The following is a 17,924-nucleotide window of genomic DNA, read 5'->3' as shown; positions in this document are numbered from 1 at the left end:
ATACAAATTACAAACAAAAAGAAACAAGGCCAGTTACATGAGTTTTGTGGGGGGGGGGGGGGGGGAGGAGAACCGGCCAAGTTAAACAGTGTAAAGAGACTGTCATGTATGGCCGCAAATGAACACAGAAACACATTTGAAGGAACAGTGTAAAATATTAAAAAGATATTCCTCTGAAACAGGCAAAACCTCAGCAAGAAATTCCTATGTGCATGTCACTCGGAATAAATGATCAGATGCAATTAATACAGGCTGAGAAGACAACCAAAAAATACCCTAAAATTCTGAAGAGGAACAATGTGGATCAAAAAATGACAGCAGACTACCTAAGTATAGAAGTCGGTGTTAAACAGATTGTAAGGGGTCTCTTCGGAGGAGGAACGTGGTAGGAAGTGGATCATTGTTGGGGTTCCGTGAGATGGCAGGATCAAGGAGTGTTGAAGGTAGTGAGAGCGTTGCAGAGTGTGGCAAGGGCCTGAACAATGTCACAAACCCAGTACGAATTGCTGCACTGTTTGCAAAGGGTGTGGAGGGAAATACACCCTTTTATTTCTTCATTCCTGGGACTCGGCTATCACTGGATGGGCCAGTATTCAGTGCCTATTGCACTTTTGAGTGAAGAGTCAGCCATTTTGTTGTGGGTCTGCAGTCACATGTCGGCCAGGCCTGTTCAGATGCTGTTCCCCAAAGGGCATTCGTCATTGAGTTGAGATTACTTTTTTTTTTACAAAAAGATGATCAACAACGGACATACCATTCATGATTATTTTTATTGAATTCTAATTCCACAATCTGCCCAGGTCCCCAGAACATTATCTATGTCTCTGGATGAACAGCCCAGTGGTATTATCACTAGACTGTGGCCGACCCCACAATGGAGTTGGTTGAAGTGATATGGAGTGTTACAGAACATGGAGACCATTACAACTGCAAAGCACGTTGGGTAATCCATAACAGGTTTCAAAAATGGAAACTGTCAAAGCGGTATGAGATATACCAGAGACCAACAGGGCAGGTGGCGATGAAACAGGTTCAATATTGTGAGGAGATGTCACAACAGGAGGATGTTAGGGGTTCTGTCATTTACAGACATAAGGAATGCTGTAGGGACTGGATGAAGTCACAGTAATGAGGGTGTGTTTGTTATTTGAGGAAGAGGTGCCAACACAAATGCAAAAATGGAACATTCACCGAGCACACAAAGACCACACGTATGAATAATCACAATAAAGATCAGCTCCACATTCATGTCAGTTGTGTGTGATCTTACTACTCAAAACACCACAGCATAAAACCTGCTCTCCACACAACACTGACTATTTACAATTCATTTGATGAAAATTAGATCATAAATAACCGGCCATTTGAAGTCCACAGGATAAATAAAAGCTCCCCACAGATCATGCACAATTTGTAATTCACAACATATGAACCAGCAGTCCACACAGAATTACCGAGACGCAGGCGTGAAAGGATGGGGAGGATTTAAAGAGGAGGGAAGAAGAGCTTAACGAGATGTTAAATGGGTGCGAGTGTATGAGTGGAAAGAACAGGGTGGACAGACTTGGATTGTTTCTGCTTGAGGGTCAGTGGCTGAGCGGGCAACTTGTTGAAATATATAAAACTGAGAAGCAAGGATAGTGAATAATCGGAGTCTCTTCCCTCAGGTGAAAAATATCAAATACAACAGTCATAAGTTTAGGCTGAGAGGGGAAAGTTTAAAGCAGGCATGACAGTTTTTAGAGGTGAGTAAGTGCCTGGAACAGATTGCCAGGGTATTTGGTCAAAGCAGAGATGAGAGCAATGTTTAAGAGACATTTGGACAGATACATCAATGGGCAGGGAAGAGCGGGATATGGATTATGTGCAGCCAGATAGCATTAGTTTCAAATAGTATCATGGTCATTGCAGAAATGATGGGCTGAAGGACCTGTTCTGGTTCATGACTGTTGTATGCCCTATACCCTAACAGGTGAAATTAAAGCTTTAAAATTAAACAAAGAACTGTGAAATCTGAAGATCTGAAACAGAACAGAAGTTGGTGCACAAAGTACGTAGGTTGGCAGCGTCTGTGTAGAGAATTGAGCTCTTCAGAAATGAGAGACATACAGATGCACACACACAGAGACATGTCTAGCCATTAAAAAAAAACAAAGAATAAACTCAGTTCCCCGCAGAGAAATTAAAACCAGCTCTGCACACACGACTGACCAGAGTCCACAAGGTCAATTGCAGCCTTCAAACAGAAATGACCACAGTCCACAGAATAAAATCAAGCTCTACAGGCAGAACTGACCATTTACAATGTGTAGGATTAACCAATGCCATACACAAAACTACCTGCTTACAGTCCGCAAGATAAATAAAAGCTTCCCAGACAGTATTGGCCATTCTCAGGTCACCGGTTGAGAACCAGCTCAATTGATCCACCTAACCATTCAAAATCCAGGGATTAAACCCAAACCCTAGACACAATTAGTGAAACACAATTTGTTGGTGTGAACCCACTCCCCACTTCTGCAGTGTTGGGGAAAACAAACAAAGAAGAAAAAAAGAAATTAAAAAAAAAGAAAAAAGATAGCAAAAAGAAAACAGCACTTTTATAATCTCCTGAGTGCTGGAGAATGACTGAACGCTGGCTGGGCATTGGCAAAGTTCTGTGCAGGAGTGAATAAAGGGTGACTGAGTAATGGCATACCGGCCTCGGTGCAGTTATATAGAACATAACAGCACAGTACAGGCCCTTCGGACCTCGATGTTGTGCCGACCTGTCATACCGATCTCAAGCCCATCTCACATACACTATTCCATGTACGTCCATATGCTTTTCCAATGACGACTTAAATGTACCGAAAGTTGGCGAATCTACTACCATTGCAGGCAAAGCGTTCCATTCCCTTACTACTCTCTGAGTAAAGAAACTACCTCTGACATCTGTCCTATATCTTTCACCCCTCAATTTAAAGCTCTGCCCCCTCGTGCTCACCATCAACATCAGAGGAAAAAGGCTCTCCCTATCCACCCTATCTAACCCTCTGATTATTTTATGTTTCAATTAGGTCACCTCTCAACCTTCTTCTCTCTAATGAAAACAGCCTCAAGTCCCTCAGCCTTTCCTCGTAAGACCTTCCCTCCAGACCAGGCAACGTCCTAGGAAATCTCCTCTGCACCCTTTCCAAAGCTTCCACATCCTTCTTATAATGCGGTGACCAGAACTGTACACAATACTCCAAGTGTGGCCGCAACAGAGTTTTATAGAGCTTCACCATAACCTCTTCGTTCCGGAACTCGATCCCTCTATTAATAAAAGCTAAAACACTCTATGCCTTCTTAACAGCCCTGTCAACCTGGGTGGCAACTTTCAAGGATCTGTGTACATGGACACCGAGATCTCTCTGCTCATCTACACTACTAAGAATCTTACCATTAGCCCTGTACTTTGCCTTCCGGTTACTCCTACCAAAGTACATCACCTCACATTTGTCTGCATTAAAGTCCATTTGCCACCTCTCAGCCCAGCTCTGCAGCTTATCTATGTCTCTCTACAACCTGCAGCATCCTTCGTCACTATCCACAACTCCACTGACCTTAGTGTTGTCTGCAAATTTACGAACCCATCCTTCTACGCCCTCATCCAGGTCATTTATAAAAATGACAAACAGCAGTGGACCCAACACCGACCCTTGCGGTACACCACTAGTAACTGGTCTCCAGGATGAACATTTCCCATCAACTACCAGCCTCTGGCTTCTTTCAGCAAGCCAATTTCTGATCCAAATTGCTCTATCTCCCACAATTCCATTCCTCCGCATTTTGTACAATAGCCTATTGTGGGGAACCTTATCGAACGCCTTGCTGAAATCCATATACACCACACCAACCGGTTTACTCTCATCTACCTGTTTGGTCACCTTCTCAAAAGAACTCAATAAGGTTTGTGAGGCACAACCTTCCCTTCACAAAACCGTGCTGACTATCCCTAGTCAATTTATTCTTTTCTAGATGATTATAAATCATATCCCTTATAACCTTTTCCAACACTTTACCAACAACTGAGGTAAGGCTCACTGGTCTATAATTACCAGGGTTGTCTCGACTCCCCTTCTTGAACTGGGGAACCACATTTGCTATCCTCCAGTCATCTGGCACTATTCCTGTAGACAATGACGAGTTAAGTATCAATGCCAAAGGCTCGGATACACACAATAGCAGTTTACAACACAGGACTGACCAATGGCAGCACACAGGTTGGAAACAAGTCCTCACGCAGAACTGACCATATGCAGTCTGCAGACACACAAGAGCGAAAAATCAGTGTACAGGACTAAAAAAAAACTTTCTCCGCTCAGGAAATGAACTGTTCGCTCTCCAAGTGCTTCTTTCAAAAAAAAAAGTAACACTTCACACTTGAACAACTGCTGGCAGTCCATAGAATGAAAACAATCACAACCGAACAAGCAGAGACCTGGGCACTCACAATCCACAAGAAAATAACAGACTGCTCCGTGTACAGAACTGGCCATTCATCATTCACAGGATAAAATAAATCTTCCCAAACACAGGACTGATATTTTGCAATGAAAAGGAATTTTAGAAACAACAACATTTCATAGGATGTACGCTGCCCATCTACAGTGCACAGGTCAATGTCAAAGGATATGCTCCCCCTGCCTGGGTGAATGCAGCTCCAACAATACTCAATGAGCTTGACACTATCCAGCACAAAGCAGCCTCATGTTTGCAATGATATTTACTCACTTCACGCGTTACACACTGCGACAGCAGTGGCTAAAATCTACAAGGTTCAGCAGCTGCAGCTTTTCACAAGACCACAAACAGCCTGGAAGAAAAACAACAGGTGTATGACATGAGCAGTATTTCTAAGGGCTCCTCCAAGCCATGCTCCTTCCTCCCAGCCCTGTGGCTGTCTGCACTCCCAACGGATTGCAGTGGGTCAATCAAGGCAGCTCACAAATAAAAACAGAAGTTGCTGGAAAAGCTCAACATGTGAAAAGAAATCAAAGTTAACATTGCTCAGAAGCACCACCACCTTCTCCAGGCAATTAGAGATGGGAAGTAAATGTTTGCCAAGCCACTTATGTCCACATCACATGCATGAATGTGTGCCAAAACTCAGACAATTCATGTCTCCCTTCATCCTCTTTGCATTCTCTGCACAGCTCACAATCCCATCTATGGTTTGGCCATCAATAAACACAGAAACATTAGTTTTGATCTGTACATCTCATTGGTCGAGAGATTACGAATAGCTGGAACCCAAACATGAATCCTTCCTCAAATTCACAAAGTACAACCTGCAAATTCACAAATCAACAATTTATTAGCATGTGCTTTTCTGTCTGTTAAACAATTCTCAACGCATGCCAGCACATCACTTCCAAGTCCATGTGGTCAAATATGCTGATTTGCTTCTTCAGTGGGACCCTGTTAAAATGGATCTGAAAAGTCAAATAAAGTTTCCTCCGACCTCCAATTTTTTGGGGATAGAGATAATAACTCGAAGTTTGAATGTCATTATGGAAAGCGAAAAGGATAGTGCAGAAGTGTCTAAATTTGAGGAAAACCACCTATCATTACACCACTTCTATCACTCGACATTATCACACACGAGGCAGGAGCTGGCACATATAGACTGGGGGAGGAACTGCTTGCAGTGATTCTATTTTGGAAAGTGAGACTATTTTCAAGAGATACAATGAGAATCCAGGGTCACTGTGTTCCATGAATGAATGACATGAGGATGAATGAGCATGAACGACAAAGGCAGCGATATCATGAGTTTCATAAAGAAAATAGAGCACAACGAAAAAGGGTAAAGCCCTTCAAAATTATAGTTTACAAAAGGAGGTCCTTAAAATTGGAGAGCAAACCATGGCCATGAAATGTCTTTGGCAAGTACTGTTCAGGAAAAAAGCCACAAGGTGTTTTATACGTATACTTAGAGTAAGAGAATTACCAAGGAGAGTGGAGCCTGTTAGAAACCAAGGGGCAAATTGTCATAGAGTCAGAAGTAAGTGAGGTCTTGAATGAACACTTCTCATCTGTGCTCACAAAGGAGAAACATGTTGTAGCTGTGGATTTCAGTTAGGATGCTGAGGATCTAGAACGTGTTCAGACAAAAGTTGGGGGTGTTGTCCATAGTGAGGTGAATGGTCTCTGACTACAGTCTGATATTGATCAACTGATAAACTGAGCACAGTAATGGTAGATGGACATTACTTCTAAGAAGCGTGAGGTAATACACTGTGGGAGGTATGCTCAGTGAAGGACATACATAATGGGCAGTAGGTACACACAGAATACTGAAAAAACAAAAAAGGACCTTGGCACAAAAGTCCAGAGATCACTGAAGGTGTCAGCACAGATAGACGGTGGGGGGGGGGGGGGGGGGGGGGGGGGCAGGGGGTGAAAGCACCTGTACAGGGGGGGGCGGGGGATCACATGTTCTGGCAAGGTGAATAGTTTGAGGCATTGAAAGTATTTCAACCAGTCTGTCAGGGGTGTGGGAACCGAAACAGCAGTGAGGCAAGAGAGAGGCTGGCACAGAAGTTCAACACAACAATTTAAATAGACAAGGTAGGGAAGAGCAGGGCAGAATATGAGGGAAAATTGATGAATTAAACTGCATTTATATCAACACAATGGACCTGACAGGTCAGGCAGATCAACTAAGGGCATGGATGGGGGCATGGGACTGGGATATCAAACATATTACAGAAACACAGCTGAGGGAAAGAAAGGACAAGCAGCTCAATGCTACAGGAAGGATAGAAGAGGAGACAAGATAGGAGGAATCAGGAAAACATGATGGCTGTGCTTAGAGAATATTCCTGGGGTTTGCCCAGTGTAGCTATACTAGCAAAACAGAAAAATTAGAACGGGTGATCACTTTGATGCAATTGTCCTACAGGCCCCCAACAGTCGGTCAGAAATTGAGGAGCAAATATGTTGAGAGATCTTAGATAATTGTGAGAATAATAAGGGTGTAATGGTCGGGGATTCTGAATTTTCCAGACCTAGACTGGTACTGCCAAAGTGTGAAGCGCTTTGATGGGAGGAATTTGTTAAGTGTGTTCAAGAAAACTCTCTCAAACAATATGTAGATGGCCCGATTGGAGAAGGAACAAAACCTGACCTGCACGTGTGAAACACGGTCGGGCAAGGACAGTGGTGTTATTAGGGAAACACTTTGGAAACTGACCACAATTTTATCAATTTGAAAATAGCTATGGAAAACGATTGGCCTGGTCCACAAGCTAAAGTTATAAGCTGAGGTTTGACCAATCTTGATGGTATTTGATAGGAATTTTCAAAAGATGATTGGGGAGGCTGTTGACAGATAAAAAGGACATCTGGCAAGTTGGAAGCTTTTAAAAAGTGAGATAAAACGAGAGATCAGGGCCAGCATGTTCTTGTTAGTGTGATGGACAATGCTGACAGAAATAGGAAACACTGGATGACTGGTGATAGAGGCACTGTGGTCAAGAAAGAGGGGACACAACTGGATCAACGCATCCCTTGAGGAGAATGTAAGTTTAGAAATACACTTTATGAAGGAAATCCGGAGGGCAAAAACAGGACACGAGATAACAATGTTGTGCCAACCTGTTATCCAACTAAGATCAATCTACCCTGCATACCCTACCTTTCACAATCCTCCATGTGCCTATCCAAGAGTCGCTGAACAGTCTCTAAATTATCTGACTCCATGACCATTGCCAGCAGCGCATTGTACACGCCCACCACACTCTGTGTGAAGAATCTACCTCTGACCTCTCCCCTCTCCCTTCCTCCAATCACCTTAAAATCATGCCTCCTCATAATTGTCATTTCTGCCTTGGGAAAAAGTCTCTGACTATCCATTCTCTCTCTTGCCTCTCATCATCTTGCACACTTCTATCAAGTCACCTCTCATCCTTCTTCACGCCAATGAAAAAAGCCCTAGCTCCATCAATCCTTCCTCAGGAGACCTGGCCTCCAGTCCAGGCAGAATGCCGAATTCTCCTCTGCACCCTCTCTGAAGCTTCCACACCTTTCCACTGATGAGGTGACCGGAACTGAACACCATATTCCAAGCGTGGTCTAACCAGAGTTTTATCGACCTGCAGCATAACGTCACGGCTCTTAAGCTCAATGAAAGCCAACACTCTATATGCCACGTTTACAACCTTATCAACTTGGGTAGCCACTTTGGGGAATCTATGGACGTGGACCCCAAGATCCCTCTATGCCCCCACACTGCCGAGAATCCTGCCATTTGGCCTGTATTCTGCACACTGCATTCAAATTCGACCTTAAAAACGAATCACTTTGTACTTTTCTGGATTGAATCCCATCTGCTACTTCCTTGTCCAGCTCTGCATCCTGTCAATGTCCTGTTACAACCTCCAACAGCCCTCGATGCTGTCCACAACTCCGCCGACCTTCGTATCATCGACAAACTGACTAACCCACCCTTCCACTTACTCACCCAAGTCATTCATAAAGTGCACAGGTCCCAGAATAGATATGGAGAAGCAAGGTGTTTGAGATTCTAAACAGTTTCTCATCAGTACTTACTGTGCAGAAACAAACAAAGAAACAAGGAAACCTACAGCACAGGAACAGGCCTTTCGGCCGTCCAAGCCTGCGCCGATCAAGGTCCTCTGTCTAACCTGTCATCTATTTTCTAACGGTCTGTGTCCATTTGCTCCCTGCCCATCCATGTACCTGTCCAAATATATCTTAAAAGGCGCTAACGTGTCTGCGTCCACCACCTCCGCTGGCAACACGTTCCAGGCACCCACCACCCTCTGCCTTATCTAGACAGAAGGACTAGTAAATTCAGGGAAATAAAGAGCGATGTCTTGAAAAGAGTCCACACGACAGAAGAGTGCTGTTGGAGGTCAAGAAAAGCTTGATGAAGTGTATCTGAGGACGTTTGAGAAACCAGGGCTGAATTTGTGGGAACCCAAGCACAGATATGTCCCTCAAGCAGAGGAGGCTGTGGAGTGACATTTTCGAGGTTCATGAATGCCTGAACTGCATATAAATGGTGAATAGACAAGGTCTTTGCTCCCAGGGTAGGGGAGCCCAAAATTACAGAGTATCGGCTTGAAGTGAGAGGGGAAAGTTTTAAAACAGACCTGAGGGGTAACGTTTTCCCACAGAGAATGGTGCAAATATGGAACGAGGTGCCAGAGGAGGTGGTGGAGGTAAGTACAATTACAACAGTGAAAAGACATTGGGGCAGGTACACAGACAGGAAAGGTTTGTAAGGATGCAGGCCAAACGCAGGCAAATGTGACTTGTTCAGTTCGGGAAACCCGGTCAGCATGAACAAGTTGGGCCAAAGCGTCTCTTTCCGTGCTTCACAACTCGACGACTCCAATTACTGGAGGAGGAGACTCCCGAGATAAGGCATATTGCACAGACTGAAGCAATTTACAGAGGTCAGGATGGTGGTCAGGATTGGAATATGTTTCAAATTTATGGAGGGATTGCAGAGAGGAGAGGCGGTGACAGAAATAGGAGCTAGAATGATTGAAGACACTGGTCCACAAGACATGACACAGACACAGTCATGGAGGGAAAGCACAGAACAGGAAAATCAGAGACAGCATTACCGCCCTATCGTGGGAGATTTGCTTTCACTTCTGTTGGGCTGATCCTCACAAAGACAGCACAGGCCTGGATTGATAACTGTGAACTTCCTCTGTCGTCTTCGGAAGGTACAGTATCTCAAAGCTGAAAGTAGGCCTCCCATGATGACGTGTGATTGAGTCTGACTGTAATTAGGGGAGAAAATCTGCCACCCTCACTTGGTCAGGCCTACATGTGACTTCAGACCCACAGGAACATGGTTGACTCACAACTACACACTGAAATGGCACAGCAAGCCATTCAGTTCAAGGGTAGCTCGGGGTGGGTCATAAATGCTGGCCAGCCAGAGACACCCACATTTCGTGAGTGAATAAATAATAACTGGAACCGTGCTGGGACCAGTGTCCTGGCCAATCATGTTATAATGTTTATGGAGAGGGCTTGCAACTGACAGAGAGGATGCAGGGACAGGGTTCAGGGGAAAGGAGATGTCCAAATCCAAACAGAAAATGTGATTGGAACAGCATGGTGATGTGGCTGAAGACAAGCAGAAAGGGACAGGAAGCACAGAGCTTCACAGAAACCATACATCAGTTTGTGACAGGAAATTGTAGTATAAAGTACATGATAATGTTACTTTTTGGAATGTTCAAAGTATGTGCAATAAAATGGTGGCATTCGAAAAGGAGCTTGGAGAATATTTTTGTCAGTGTTTCTTTGAATAACATGTTGTGCAACTGGCTAGGGACAGAACTATCCCAGGTCGACTGTTGTGTGATGAAGCTGAATAAATGAGTCATGTCACACAGAGATCCAAAGGGAAATTATGAAAAAAGTGGAATTCAAAGGTATAATGAAGTTTTAATGTGACCAGACAAAGAACAAGCAACAATAGAAACAGAAACAAAGCCAACTGTATGACATTGAGGGGAAGTGACCAGTGTAGACAGAGTAAACTAACTGAAATGCAAATGAACAGTGGAAAACATTTGAAAGAACATTGTAAAATATCCAACAAAAAGGGCATTCCATTGACAAAAGCTCAGCAAGAAATTCCTAGCTGTGTCTCACGCAGGGTGTAAAGGAATATATTCAATTGAAAGAGCCCTAGAAGACGACAAAATAAACAGAACAAAATCAGAAGAAAGAGACTGTTCAGCAAAAGACAGCTACCAAAGTATGGAGATAATGGGAACTGCAGATGCTGCAGAATTCCAAGATAATAAAATGTGAGGCTGGATGAACACAGCAGGCCAAGCAGCATCTCAGGAGCACAAAAGCTGACGTTTCGGGCCTAGCCCGAAACGTCAGCTTTTGTGCTCCTGAGATGCTGCTTGGCCTGCTGTGTTCATCCAGCCTCACATTTTATTACCAAAGTAGTGACGCAGGTATTAAAGGGATTTACTAGCAGAGGAATGTATTAGGAACATGAAACATTGTCGGGATTTATTGAGATGATAGGAACAGGGAAAGTTGAAGGTGCTGGAGGTGATGAGTGTGTTACAGAAAGTGGCAAGGGCCTGAACAATGTTACAAATCCAGGAGGAATTGCAGATCTGGAGGTGTCTGTAGAGGTAGGGAGGGAAATATGTACTTTTATTTAAATCATTCATGGCATGAGGATGTCACCAGCTGGTCGAGCAATCATAGCCCAACACTAACTGCCAGAGCACAGCTCAGAGTCAGCCATGTTGCTGTGGGTCTGAAATCACATGTCAGTTGGAGCAGCTAAGAATGTCAGATGACCTTCACTAAAGGACACAAATGAACCAGTTAAGTGTTTCCTGATAATTAAGAATGCTTTTATGGTGACCTCATGAATATCCTGTACAGCCACATCATGACATCCCAATCTCCTATTCCCAATGCTCTGGCCAATGAAAGCAAGCATGCCAAATGTCACCTTCATCACCCCATCTATCTGTGACACCGCTTTCAGGGAACTATGTATCTGTGCCCCTAAGTCTCCCTGCTTGACAACACCGTCTAGGGCCTGAACATTAGCTGTTTGTGTTCTGCACTGGTTTGTTTTTGCAAGATTCAACACTTCACATTTATCCACCTCAATCTCCATCTGCTATTCCTCATCCAATCAACGTGATAGATCATGATCTCACTGAATTCTTAGATAACCTCCTTCACTGTCCATGATACCACCAATTTTACTGTCACCCACAAACTTACTAAACATGACTCCTATATTCTCATTCAAATCATCAATATAAATGACACATAACATAACCGAACCTGGTGGCACACGCATAGGCCTCCAGGAAGAACAAATCTCTGCCAGCACCCACTGTCAAGCCAATCTTGTACAAAACTGGCAAGCTTTCATAGGACGCCATGTGATCTAAACTTGCTGAGAACCAAGTACCACTCTGCCTTCATCTATCTCCTGGCTACCTCCTCAAAGCAAAATCAATCAACTTTCTGAGCCATGATTTTCCACACACAAAGCCGTGCTGACGAGCCCTAATCAATCCTTGCCTTTCCAAATGCATGAAGAGCCAGTCTCTCAGGATCTCCCCCAACAAACTACCCACCACTGACGTCAGTGTCACTGGTTTGTAGATTCCAGGCTTTGCCTTGCAGCCCCTTGAGTGATGCAACAACATTACCCACCCTCCAGTCTTCTGACATCTCACTGTGGCTGTTGATGATATAAATATCTTGCTGGAGCAGCTCACAATTTCTTACCTCGCCTTCCACAATGTCCTGGGATAAACCTGATCAAGGCCAGAGGATTTATCTGCCTTTGTGCATTTTAAGACTCCTAACACCTCATGCTCTCAATTGTGGACTCTTTTCTTGTGATCACAATTTATTTCACCAAGTTCCTGAGGTGCTATGTTTTTCTCCACAGTAAATACTGAAGTGAAATACTTGTTTAGGATTGTATCCATCTCTAGTTATCCCACATATAATGGCTTTGTTGATCGTGAAGAGGCCCTATTCAGTCCCTACATGCTCTCCAGCCCCTGTTCAAACTCGTCAAAATGATTTTGAAAATTCAAGTTAACCAGATCTCCCTAATGCCAATCCCCTCCCTCCCCTTACTTATTCTGCAATTGATAGCTACACCTAAAAAAATGCAATCGAACAGGATCATCAAAAAATTCCCTTTCATAAACTCATGTATCTTCTGTTGTTTCAAAGGGTGCAATTATTGTTTATTGTCATATTCTTTATAATACAGTCCAGTACATTTCTAACTTACTGTCAGGCTCAGTGTTGGCTTCAGACTGACTGCACAAAGCTTTTCGGGAATTTATAAGTATCAATCTGAAAAAGGGCGCTTACAGGTTCAGCAGGTAATAGAGAAGGCAAATCAAATTCTGACAATTATTAAAAAGGGAATGAAGTTTAAAAATAGGGAGTCCTTGCTAAAATAAATAAGTTGTGTCAAACTATACCAAGAATATTATGAACAGTATGACAGCCCTTTGGAAAGATATCCTTGAATTAGCGACAGGCCAGATAAGGTTCACTGGGCTTATCTTGGGAATGGAGGGATTTTCTAACGAGGAGAGGTTAAGTCGTCTGAGCTTGTCGCATTGTCATTTAGAAGAAGGAGGGAGAAATATAATGAAATATTTGAGATTCTTAGTGTTTCTTTTCCCCAAACGGCATTAAAAATAAAACGGTATAGCTCAGCACCAGGCCCTTCAGGCTACCACGGCTGTGCCTACCACAATGTTATTCTAAACTAATGCCATCTGCCTGCACATTGTCCATATCCCTCGATCCTCTGCCTGTTTATTGCATTTGTCTCAATCCCACACAACTTCATTCATGCGCCCCACACATCTCATTTGAAATTTCCTCCATGCCGGGCACCCAAGTATTTGGCATTTTTTTCACTGGAGAAAGAGATTTTGACTATCCACATTATCAGCTAGGGTGATTCTTTTCTTTCCTCCTTCCTCTGCTTTTAACCAGAATCCAGGCTGTTTGAGTTCCTTTTCCTGTCCAAGCTGCTTCATCTGCAACTGAATCCTAGCCATTTCCAAAGAGTGTTGTCAGTCCCTTTCCTTTCCTCACAGATGAGGGTAACCCCAACTCCAGCCTGTCTGCCAATTCCAACAGCTTTGCCGTGGTCACTTTTTGCAAAGACGCCGAAGTCACTGCTTCCACCCCCAGAAATCTGAGTGATGACTGAAAGAGCCATTCCTACACAAGGCACCCCCTGTTTAAACCAAGGGAATGCAACACCCGAAACAAAAGACACTGACAACAACCACTCACCACCCTGGAGTCAATTAACCCGAAACCCAAAGTGGAATTGTAGAATTATTGTGGCAAGAGCGCCCAATCTGTTATGGGCCAGGCGGGAATTTCCTCACAAGATTTTAACAAAGTAGCCTGGACCCTAATTTTGAGATAGTCAGAAGGGTCCCAACCTGAAAGATAACAAAGTGTGGGGCTGGATGAACATAGCAGGCCAAGCAGCATCTTAGGAGCACAAAAGCTGACGTTTCAGGCCGAGAAACTTCATCAGAAAAGGGGCCGTTTCTGATGAAGGGTCGAGGCCCAAAACGTCAGCTTTTGTGCTCCGAAGATGCTGCTTGGCCTGCTATGTTCATCCAGCCCCACACTTGGTTATCTTGGATTCTCCAGCATTTGCAGTTCCCATTATTCCAACCTGAAATGCCAACTTTTCTGCTCCTCTGATGTTGCCTGGCCTGCTGTGTTCTTCCAACTCCACACTTACCTTTCGACCCTAACTTTCTTATTTTAAGAGGCAGATGTCATGTGGGTGTTCCAGGTATGATGCACTTGGTTTGAAGCAAAACAAATTTATTTAAACACGACAATTAAAACATGAACAGAAGAAAGTGGAATTTAGAATAACAAAATATCGGAAAGCCTAACACACCCAATACAGTAACTATTACAAATTAACTGCTCCAATCTTGTCACATCCCATAAACACACCCGTTGGCTAAAAGGTAATTTCAAACACAGATTCTTAAAGGCAGAAGGGAACAACATCCAGAGAGAGATTTCCGAGAAAGCCAGTTAGGAATTATTTACTGAAGCTTGCAAACCTTCTGGGCGCACAAATCTCATGGCTGCTCCAGCTGAAATATAACTAGAGAGCCTGAACTGGCCACTCCTCTTCCATTGTTAAGTTTCTTTTAAAACAAAAAACCCAAAGGCCTCCTAAAACCCCTGAAACACTTCCCACTTCTGCCTTTACAAGCAATCTTCAAAAAATAAATGACAAAATAACTTTTTTAAAGTCACACACTACACCCGCCTACCACGAGCTGAGACCCTTGTAAAAGTGGAAGCAGCTTCAGTTCATCCAGTATGGTGCTACACTCTGTACATACCCATGAAAGACCGATGCATCCCCTGGGACCCGCCATAAATACTGATGCAATCCCCAGGACCCCTGGAACCCACTGGAAACAACAACACACTCGCTGAGACCCACAGTAAAAACTGATGCAATCCCCAGGACACCATGGGACCCCACCGTAAATACTAACACATTCCCCATGGTCCCTTTAACATCCTGGCCTGCTCACTGGGGCCCCTTAACATACGTAAGAACATAAATATGAATAAGGAGCAAAAGTAGAAGATATCTGCCCACTCAAACTTGTGCTACCAATAACTATGACCATGGCTGGTTCTCGAACTCGGGCCTCTGATACAGCTGACTCCCTAATATCATGTGCTCTCTTTATTCCCGTAATTCGATTAAACTTCTTCTTGGAAACATGGAATGGTTTGGCCTCAACCACTTTCTTTGGCAGTGAATTCCACAGACACAGAGGCAATGGCCCAGTGGCATTATTACTGGACTATTAAACAACAGAGCCAGATAATATTCCGGTGAATATCGGTTCTGGGGACCTGGATTCAAATCCCACCATGGCACAGGGTGGAATTTGAATTCAACAAATACCTGGAATTTGGGGTTTAATGATGACCATGAATCCAGTGTTGATTATTGACAAAACCCATCAGGTTCATTAATGTTCTTCAGGGAAGGACACTGCCATCCTTACTTGTGCTGGCCTACATGTGATTCCAAGCCACAACAATGTGGTTGACTCTTAACTGCCCTCTGGGCAATTAGGGACGAGCAATAAATGCTGCCTAGCCAGAGACGTCTTCATCCCATGAATGAGTGAAAAATAAATCTCTGGCAAAGACATTTTTCCTCATTTCAGTTCTAAGTGGCCTATCCTGTGTCCTCAGACTGTAAGCCCTGCTTCCAGATTCTTTAGTCATCGGGAATATTGCTCTTACTGTTATTATGTCTAGACCTGTCAGAATTTTATACATTTTCATGAGATCCACCCTCATTTTCATAAATATTGAATACTCTCCTAATCAATCCAACGTCTCTTCATGTGTCAGTCCAACCTGGTATCAGTCTGGTAAGCATTGCCTCTATGGTCAGGACATCCTTCTTCAGATAACAGAAGCCAAAAACTGTACATCATACTCCAGATACAGTCTCACAACGGCCCTGCACAAATACAGCAAGATCTCCCTGAATCCTCTCCCTATTAAGGCCAACATACCATTTGCCTTCTTCAACCCCTGCTGCACCTGCACCCACTGTGTAAATACGAACACGCTCACTGGGGAATCTCTATACACACTGACTCATTACCCCACAAATTCTTTATAATTATGAACACACTCCCAAAGGCACAAATTCCTGAAACTGTCCTTGGACACACCTGAAAATTACCGTCAGTCACTGGAGACTCACTGTGGTCTCTGTGGAAGCCTATTACGCAGACACACCACCCCCGCACCCATGTAAACATGGACACCATCTTATGTAAACGATGACACACTGTCAACAACATTGTGAAATACACCCTGTGAGAATCCTGGCAAATACTGACAATTTCCTTATGAGAAGCCTCTACAAACTCACACCCTTCTTGGTGATTCCTTGTGAACTCTACCTCATTACATTGGAACACTTTTTAAAATACTGACACGCACACAAAGATCCCCTGTAAATACTGACAGTCCCACTGAACTCAAGTAAACAACATCAGAAGAAGGGTCCCAACCTGAAATGTCAAGCTTTCCTGCTCCTCGGATGCAGCTTGGCCTGCTGTGTTCATCCAGCCTCACACCATGTTATCACCAGAGTCACCCTAGACCGGCTGTAAATGCTGACAGACTTCCCTGGAGACGCACTGTACAGACTGTTGTATTCCATCTGGAACACCCAGTTATTATTGACACGTTCCCTTTGGATTCGCTGCAGATACTGATATACTGCCCAGAGACCCCTCAACATACTAACACATCGTGCACAAATTCCCTGTCAACATTACTCACTCCCCAGTCCCTCCTGTAGATACTGAAACACTCCCAGTCAGGCTCCCAGAAATTGTTAACACACTCCCAATGGATTTGTTGTAAATATTGATGCACTCTTCTGGGATTTCCTGTAAAAGTCCGTCACACTTCTCAGGAATGCCCTTTAAATATTAATGCTCTCCCCAGAAACACCCAGGAAATGCTGAAAATCCTCCCAGGACATGCTGTAAATACTGATGCATCCCCTCTGGAACCCCTGTAAATATTAACACACTCATCCTGGATACCTTGTGGATACTGCTTTTAGAGATACAGAACCATATTGCCTAGAATCAGATCCTTCAGTCCAACCAGTCCATGCCAACCATAAACCCAAACTGAACTGTGGCCAAGCACAGGAATGTGGGACGTGCCCCTCTGAATATTTCTTATTCATGTACTTACCCAACTGCCTTTTAAATGCTGTAACTGTACCCGCACCCAGTACTTCCTCCGGAAGGCCATCCTGTACATGAACCCTGTGTAAACAAAAATAAAACTCCATGCATTTATTAAAATCTTTCTCCTCTCCCCTGGTAAGTATGACCCAGCCTTGAAATCCCCACCCTCTTGAATTGCAATCTGCCATTCACTTTATCAATACCGCTCAGGACTTTTAAACCTGTCGGGTTACCCCTCAATCTCCTCTGCATGGTATCCATCAAAATGCTGTAACGATTCCCTGTAAATACTGACGCACTCCCCAGGGATACTGTATTAACATCAGAATCTCCCCGAACACCCCCGCTGTAAATAGTGATACACTACCAGGGACCCCCAAGTAAATAATGACAAAGTCCCTCTGGACCCACTGTATATATTGAATGAATACCCCAGACACACTGCCAATACTGTCACACTCCCCAAGGATACCTTAAATACCTTTCACTCACTGCAGTGAGGACAAACTCCCCAGCAACTCCCTGGGGTACTGAGATAGTTCCAAGTGATCATTCTGTAAATAGCACCCCACA

At 43.8% G+C, this 17,924-nt stretch overlaps 1 protein-coding gene across 1 annotated transcript in view; it reads right to left on the bottom strand.

Annotated features, from left to right (window-relative positions):
• The window catches only part of LOC132208302 (uncharacterized), a 64,312-nt gene that overhangs the window by 20,982 nt on the left and 25,406 nt on the right, over positions 1-17,924 (bottom strand). The window contains exon 7 of the mRNA XM_059643974.1: positions 17,356-17,429. Coding sequence (XP_059499957.1) covers positions 17,356-17,429 — 74 coding nt within the window. The remainder of the gene's footprint in view (positions 1-17,355; positions 17,430-17,924) is intronic.

The sequence above is a fragment of the Stegostoma tigrinum genome, unplaced genomic scaffold, assembly GCF_030684315.1.
Source record: "Stegostoma tigrinum isolate sSteTig4 unplaced genomic scaffold, sSteTig4.hap1 scaffold_355, whole genome shotgun sequence".
In the NCBI taxonomy this organism is placed as follows: Eukaryota; Metazoa; Chordata; class Chondrichthyes; order Orectolobiformes; family Stegostomatidae; genus Stegostoma; species Stegostoma tigrinum.
The sequence above is the reverse complement of the archived record's forward strand: the minus strand, read 5'-3'. Positions and strand labels throughout refer to the sequence as shown.